This window comes from Cucurbita moschata, unplaced genomic scaffold (assembly GCF_002738365.1).
Source record: "Cucurbita moschata cultivar Rifu unplaced genomic scaffold, Cmos_1.0 Cmo_Scf00033, whole genome shotgun sequence".
Classification (NCBI taxonomy): Eukaryota; Viridiplantae; Streptophyta; class Magnoliopsida; order Cucurbitales; family Cucurbitaceae; genus Cucurbita; species Cucurbita moschata.
In genome coordinates, this window is record NW_019268549.1 from 878,981 (window position 1) to 887,144 (window position 8,164).

Below are 8,164 nucleotides of genomic sequence, written 5' to 3' on the forward strand. Positions count from 1 at the left end.
ATAATAATAATAATAATAATTTTTATTATTTAATTTTAAAAAAATAAAAAATCTGTATCGAGAACAGGATTGAAATAAAATGCGGCTGTTCCAAGGGCGGTTTCAGAATTTATAGATAAACTGGAGTTTCTATCCTCTGCGGTTGCTTTAAGTTAGGTCCATGAAAACAACGAATCAATGCTCGAAACGTGGCATTGAGAATGAAAAAACTTCGTAAAATATTATTTTTTTTCTTTTTCTCTTTTTTGTTTGTGGCATTGAGTATAATTAGCTTTAAGAAATATTATTTATTATTCAAAAAATCTGTTTTCAGAATTTTATAAAAATAAATAAATATATAAATAAGTCCCATGGCGTTACGTTGGTCCGCGATTCAGCGAACAAAATCTGATGCATGAGAGGGAAAGTCGGTTATAACGTGGGAGGTTGAATTTGAAAGTAACGAGGATTCGACACGTGTCATAAAATCTCCCCTACTTTTAACCTCCTTTTCTTTTTTCTTTGGTTTATTTACTTGAAAGTAATTTTTACCCATTCACGTGTCACTTTTTTTTTTTTTTACCAACAAATTTTAAATTTTCTAAAACATAAAATGTAATTACCTAAATATTATACAATTTAATAGTTTTGATTATTCAATAAAGCCTCGTATATTAATATTTAAAGTGCCTACTAAATCACAGTACAACGAACATTTTGTTAAAACGAGTAAAGTTGTATATATATTTATATATAATTTTTAAATTTAAAAAAATTAAGGGAAGAATAAAAGAAAATTATAAAGTCTTCGAACAAAGGAGAAGAGGTCGAGATAGGATGGAGGGCAAAAACAAGAACGGAGAATATAATTTATATTTTAAACCGAAAAAAATCTATAATAGATTAAATGAAGCTCTCTATCTATAATAGATTAAATGAAGCTCTCTAAAAAAAAAAGCTAAATATAATTAATTAATGTTATAATATTAGTCATCCTTATATTTATAATTTAATATTCTAAATAAATAATATTTAGATTAGCCATTTTTTTTCTTCCTCCATCTTCCTTAATATTTTTACTATTTAAGTTATTTTCTAAAATATAATTATTTAATTGGTTAAAAGACTATCATTGGATGTTAATTAATAACTTTTTTATGCAATTAATTTGCTAAATATTTTAGCAGTGCTACTTTTTGGACTTTAAAATTTAATTAATTAATTGATTTCAATTAACTATTTTGATGATAATATATTTAATAGATTCATATGCATTGGAAACTATAATTTAATATATTTTATTTTGTTAAAATAAAAAAGTTATAAAAAAAATGTTTTTTTTTTAATTGGGTGGAGCCCATGTAGAATTTCTCGTGAGTTCTCCAATCATCCAATCCAAATATCCCAACATTTTTATTTTCTCAAAAGGAAAGTAAATTATTTCCATAATCAAACACTCCAAAAAAATAAATAAAGTAAATCACTTTTATGGTAAATTGACCTTTTTACCCTTGACCTTCCTTTTGTCATTCTTGACCGTTCCATTTCTCCCTTTTATCTATCCTCTGCCCAAAGATGTCGCCTGACCGTTGGCTCACTTCCTTATTTGATTTATATTTTCTTTTTTCCTTTCATTTCACCATTTATTTTTAGCCTTTTTCTTCTTGGTTCGAAGGTTGATTTGCTGTCGATTGGTTATTGGTTGAGAATTTTATTTTTTTTATAATTTTTTTTTTTTTATAGTTGTCATTTTCGATATCATTTGATAATCATTTACGTTAAAAACTTTAAATTGATAGTTTCCATTTACGAACAAAATGAAATCATTTGGATGATTGAATGTCGCCATTGAGCTACTCTTTGTGAATTATCTAACATTAAGATAATAAGACGATTTCCACCGACCAACTCGAGTTCTTTTAGTATGTTTGTCTATACTCACATGTGTTCTATAAAAATTCTTAGAAGGTTATCCGACAAAGAATTGCTCCAAGTGAAACACGTTTAGCTAATGAATTTCTATGACTGAGCTACTGAAGAAGAAAAAAAATATGCACCTTGTTGGTACAAGTAATGACCTTCAATTCTTTTAAATCTTTCTCAGTTAGAATCGCTCTCATTCAAATATGGTCTCAATTCATTCATTTATTACTTTTATTTTGTGAAAATTTTTATAATATTTTAAATTGCAAATGGTAATTCTTGAACTTTAATTTCAAAAGATTATATCCATTTTCAACATTTTAAATTGAAGTAGGTGAAAGAAACTTCATTTCACACTATTTCGGGAGAAACGTGACCATTTTGTCTTCATAATTATTTTTTAAAAAATTGTTAATAAACTAAATAATTAATAAAATAGCTCAAATTAGAAAAATAATTAAGAAAAATCGTCCAAAACAATTAAAAAAATAATTAATTATCATCTATGAAGATTTACTAATCATAAAATATGTATTTTTTTTATCATATATTAAAAGTTCGAGTTCTTCGTCCCGTCTCTTATTTAGATAAAACAAAACTACAAAATAGTGAATATTTAACTATATAGCTAGATTTTGACATAAGGTGGGTTATTGTCGATTTTACCCTCTCGAAATTAAATTTGTAATTATTATGATCCTAAATAAGTCCGTTGACAAAAATGGTTATTCAATTAACTAATTAAAATTAATTTCTTCATTGAGAGTATCGAATATATCTTATTAGCACCTACAGATGACCTAGGTAATGTTTAGAATATGTGTTCCGTATTTTAGGTGATTGATAGGAATATCTCTTTAACAAGCATCCACGAGTGGACCAAGTTAAGATTATGACATTACATATGGAACGCTCTACACGTTGACCTAGTTTAGTATATTTCTAGTAAACCATGCACTCTAAGAACGTTAGTATGTACACCTAGAGGATGGATTAGCCCCGAGGAGCTAAAGGGGAGATGAGATTTGAACCACCTACAAGACTCTAAGAACCTAGTAAACTTCCATAGCAAAGACGTCTAACAAAGCTTAATAGGCTCAGTATTGATATGATAGTATCACCAAAGTCTCTGTCTCTTATTCCTTCCAATACACCATTAGTACGCGCCCTNGAAGGTTGATTTGCTGTCGATTGGTTATTGGTTGAGAATTTTATTTTTTTTATAATTTTTTTTTTTTTATAGTTGTCATTTTCGATATCATTTGATAATCATTTACGTTAAAAACTTTAAATTGATAGTTTCCATTTACGAACAAAATGAAATCATTTGGATGATTGAATGTCGCCATTGAGCTTAAATTGATAGTTTCCATTTACGAACAAAATGAAATCATTTGGATGATTGAATGTCGCCATTGAGCTACTCTTTGTGAATTATCTAACATTAAGATAATAAGACGATTTCCACCGACCAACTCGAGTTCTTTTAGTATGTTTGTCTATACTCACATGTGTTCTATAAAAATTCTTAGAAGGTTATCCGACAAAGAATTGCTCCAAGTGAAACACGTTTAGCTAATGAATTTCTATGACTGAGCTACTGAAGAAGAAAAAAAATATGCACCTTGTTGGTACAAGTAATGACCTTCAATTCTTTTAAATCTTTCTCAGTTAGAATCGCTCTCATTCAAATATGGTCTCAATTCATTCATTTATTACTTTTATTTTGTGAAAATTTTTATAATATTTTAAATTGCAAATGGTAATTCTTGAACTTTAATTTCAAAAGATTATATCCATTTTCAACATTTTAAATTGAAGTAGGTGAAAGAAACTTCATTTCACACTATTTCGGGAGAAACGTGACCATTTTGTCTTCATAATTATTTTTTAAAAAATTGTTAATAAACTAAATAATTAATAAAATAGCTCAAATTAGAAAAATAATTAAGAAAAATCGTCCAAAACAATTAAAAAAATAATTAATTATCATCTATGAAGATTTACTAATCATAAAATATGTATTTTTTTTATCATATATTAAAAGTTCGAGTTCTTCGTCCCGTCTCTTATTTAGATAAAACAAAACTACAAAATAGTGAATATTTAACTATATAGCTAGATTTTGACATAAGGTGGGTTATTGTCGATTTTACCCTCTCGAAATTAAATTTGTAATTATTATGATCCTAAATAAGTCCGTTGACAAAAATGGTTATTCAATTAACTAATTAAAATTAATTTCTTCATTGAGAGTATCGAATATATCTTATTAGCACCTACAGATGACCTAGGTAATGTTTAGAATATGTGTTCCGTATTTTAGGTGATTGATAGGAATATCTCTTTAACAAGCATCCACGAGTGGACCAAGTTAAGATTATGACATTACATATGGAACGCTCTACACGTTGACCTAGTTTAGTATATTTCTAGTAAACCATGCACTCTAAGAACGTTAGTATGTACACCTAGAGGATGGATTAGCCCCGAGGAGCTAAAGGGGAGATGAGATTTGAACCACCTACAAGACTCTAAGAACCTAGTAAACTTCCATAGCAAAGACGTCTAACAAAGCTTAATAGGCTCAGTATTGATATGATAGTATCACCAAAGTCTCTGTCTCTTATTCCTTCCAATACACCATTAGTACGCGCCCTACCTAGACTATCGTTAATGTTCAGGCCATCAAGACGTCATACTATCATAGCAGATTTTATGAGGTAGTGTTGTAACCGAGGATGTCGAATGTTCACTGCTAAAACTATACAGACAGCCTAAGTAAAAAAACAGAAAGATTGAAAAACATGTAAGACCCCTAGGGATTCAAATCAGAGATCTGCTCAAAACTTTAAGGTCTCTTTAGATGTTCCAATAGAGTAGATATTAGACCAAAACTGATAAGATAAGGAATCAATACAAGGGGAATAAGATTCGGATTACCACCGAAATTAAATAAAATGTCTTAAAAAACAATAACTCTAAATTATAACCCACCCCAAATTTACAACAATCAAACTTTATTCTTCTTCAATGTAGCATGAATTGAAACATCTTTTGATAATTTTGACAACCTTTTCTTCACATCTTCATTGAAGCATATTGTATTAAACTATACTCACGTTGATTGATTCAAATAGAAACATTCATGGGTCTTACATAATTACCTCTATTTCTCCCTCTAAATCTTTCTCAATTAGTTTGTGATGTCTCACGTTAAACCTTTGTTTTAAAGCCTTGAGCGAAAGTTTGGAAGGGAAAGCCTAAGAAGGACAATATTGGCTAGTAGTGGGCTTGAGTCTGGGACGTTACATACCTCTTCCATAATTATAATTATGTTCATTATTGTTATAACTGGAAGACATTATTCTAACTATTATTAAGCATAATTAATTTTTATTCATTTGTAGGCTTAATTTAGTAGTTTGTTACATTAATATGAATAGAAAAAAAAATGTTACTTATGAAATTATCTTAAAAAAAAAACTTTTTTTTTACCAATTTAGTTTATTAACTTTAATATGTAGCTATGTAGCCATCATACTTTAAAGTGTGTGAATTTGTAAATGATGTCATGTTTGTCAATCAATTATTACACGTTAACTGTCGTGTTCAAAGGTTAAAAAAAAAATTATAGTTTCAGAGTATAACTGAACCGTATTGAAAAGTTCATAAATATTTTATACCTTTTTGTGTTCATAATTTTTCTCGACCCATCTGGAATGTTGGTTGATTCGAGATTTTCTAGACTTCCTCAAATCCCCCAAGAAATGATCTTTCTTTACTTCTCACCCATGTTTTTTTTGCCTTTATCTAAAAGAAACTTCACTTCCTCTTTCCTTTCATTGAAATAATAATAATAATAATTAAATTTACCGAAAAATTGGACTTTTATAGGCTATGTTTCATGGAAGTTGTGTACGACATGTTCGATTCATCAGTGTTAGTTGTTAGGGATGTTTAAAAATTTTCGATAACTCGAAAAATTCGATTAATTAATCGGTTCTATATACGTTTATTTAATTCCGTATATGTCCAACAATGTTCCTACAACACCTACTGTTATGTGTGATTTCTGTGTTAAGCATGACGGTGCCCAATCATCATTTTGATCAATCAGAACCCCTTTTCGAAACTGTACAAGGTTCTTCCAAAGCATACTGATTTCCTAAAAGATACGATAACTCGATCCAGCTCAACCCACGAACAACTCTGCTAATCATCGGGATACAATATTTTTAAGACGCGTAGAATGCAAGCTATTGAAGTCCCCTAAAACCACAAACCTTTGCACCCCACGTTTGTTTTTGTTTTTTTTTTTTTTATCATCAAAACCTTACCTTTTGTGTTCACAATTTTGGTAAGATCCATTTAGGAAGTTGACTCGATGTTTTCAAGGCCTTCTTGGAACACCTGTGTGAAAGAAAAGAAGGCCGCCATTGTAGGCTGCAAAAGTGACAAAAAAACACGCATTTCATTAGTTTAAACAGAGCTTTCAGAGAAAGGAAGTGAATGAATTTTCCATGAATTTTCGTTATTTAATTTCCTTGACTCTTCACCGGAGACCTTTCATCATGACTTAGTCGTCATCATCTTCTTCGTCTTCTTCTCTCTCTATCTTTTCTTTGTTATAAATTGGTTCATTCCGTGTCCTTTCAATTCCAGATTTCATCACTAAATTCTTCTTCTCTCTCTCTCTCTACTTATTTTAATTTCCGTTCTGAAATTCTCCAGAAATGAAGGTACGGCTTGTCGAATTCTCTGTCTCTGTTCTTTGATGGGTTATGGGTTTTGTTTTTTTTATGCTTATTTTTTTGGTTTGATTGTTTTGCAGAAAGTGATTCTGAAATTAGATGTTTCTGATGAAAAATCAAAGCAAAAAGCTATGAGCTCTGTTTCTAGTTTAGCAGGTACTTAATGGAATTTCTTTTGATTCCTTCTCTCTCTCTCTCTCTAAGAAAACAGAGGAAATGAAAATATATCATTGAAGATCTGTCCAAAACAAACCCATCTTTTATTAGAAGAACAGATTGAATCCCATCGAGTTTCTCTCTCTCTCCCTCACTGCTCTGTTTTTCTCCAAACCAATTAAAGTTTCTTTGTTCTTCAATTTTAAATGGAAAATGGAATGAACCCATTATTTTACACGAAGAACAAAAACAACCCATGTTTTAAAATCTTCCATCTCTCTCTCTCTCTCTCTCTCTCTCTCTATCTCTCTCTGTTCTGCTCTGTTTTTGGAGAAATGCTCTGTTTTTCATCAAACCAATTGAAGTTTCTTTTTTCTTCAATTTTACATGAAAAATTGAACGAACCCATTATTTTACATGTAAAAAAAAAAAAAAAAACAACCCATGTTTCAAAATCTTCCATCTCTCTCTCTCTCTCTGTTCTGCTCTGTTTTTGGAGAAATACTCTGTTTTTCTCCAAACCAATTGAAGTTTCTTGTTTCTTCAATTTTAAATGAAAAATTGAACGAACCCATTATTTTACATGAAAAATTGAACGAACCCATTATTTTACATGAAGAACAAAAGCAACCCATGTTTCAAAATCTTCCATCTCTCTCTCTCTCTCTCTCGCTCGCTCTGTTCTGTTTTGTAGAAATACTCTGTTTTTCTCCGAACCAGCCATTATTATACATGAAGAACAAAAACAACCCCATATGTCAAAATTTGTGAAAAAATCCACCACTTTTCTCTCTCTCTCCGTCCTGTTTGGCTGAAAAAATTTGTGAAAAAATGATTGCAGGAGTGAACTCAATCTCAATGGACATGAAAGAGAAGAAACTGACAGTAACAGGGGATGTAGATCCAGTGATGATAGTGAGCAAACTGAGGAAAATTTGTCACACAGTGATCGTATCAGTTGGACCAGAGAAAGAAGAAAAGAAACCAGAGCCAAAGAAAGAGGAACCAAAGAAGGAAGATCCAAAGAAGGCAGCAGAGGAAAAGAAGAAAGAAGAAGAAAAGCTTGCAGAGATGTTGAAGGCATGGCATGCCAGAAATAACCCCTGTTTTTATCCACCAGTTTTCTATCCTCCTAGAAGCATAAGCATTGAAGAAGATCCAAATGGCTGTGTTATTTCTTAAAATCTCTCTCTCTCTACCTCTCTCTGTATATGAATGCCATTTCAAATGGATATTCCCAAGTTTTCTAGACCTAAGTTTTGAGTTCTTTCCTTCTTTTCCACTCCAAAATTTTGTGATTTCATGAATGGAAGATTGAAATTTGGATAAGAAATAATATATTTTTTCGTGTC

The 8,164-nt window shown here is 30.3% G+C and overlaps 1 protein-coding gene across 1 annotated transcript; it reads left to right on the forward strand.

Annotated features, from left to right (window-relative positions):
* The first annotated feature begins 6,379 nt into the window (after window positions 1-6,379).
* Window positions 6,380-8,164, forward strand: LOC111430294 (heavy metal-associated isoprenylated plant protein 39-like). Its single transcript, XM_023066490.1, has 3 exons — window positions 6,380-6,644; window positions 6,737-6,812; window positions 7,654-8,164. Exons 1-3 carry the CDS (start codon window positions 6,639-6,641, stop codon window positions 7,992-7,994), a joined length of 423 nt encoding a protein of 140 aa, XP_022922258.1. The 5' UTR covers window positions 6,380-6,638; the 3' UTR covers window positions 7,995-8,164.

What these genes read in the sequence shown, in the direction of transcription:
- LOC111430294 (XM_023066490.1), top strand. An exon ending in CTCTGTTTCTAGTTTAGCAG is followed by an intron (nt 6,813 to 7,653) that starts GTACTTAATGGA and finishes AAATGATTGCAG; the next exon opens with GAGTGAACTCAATCTCAATG.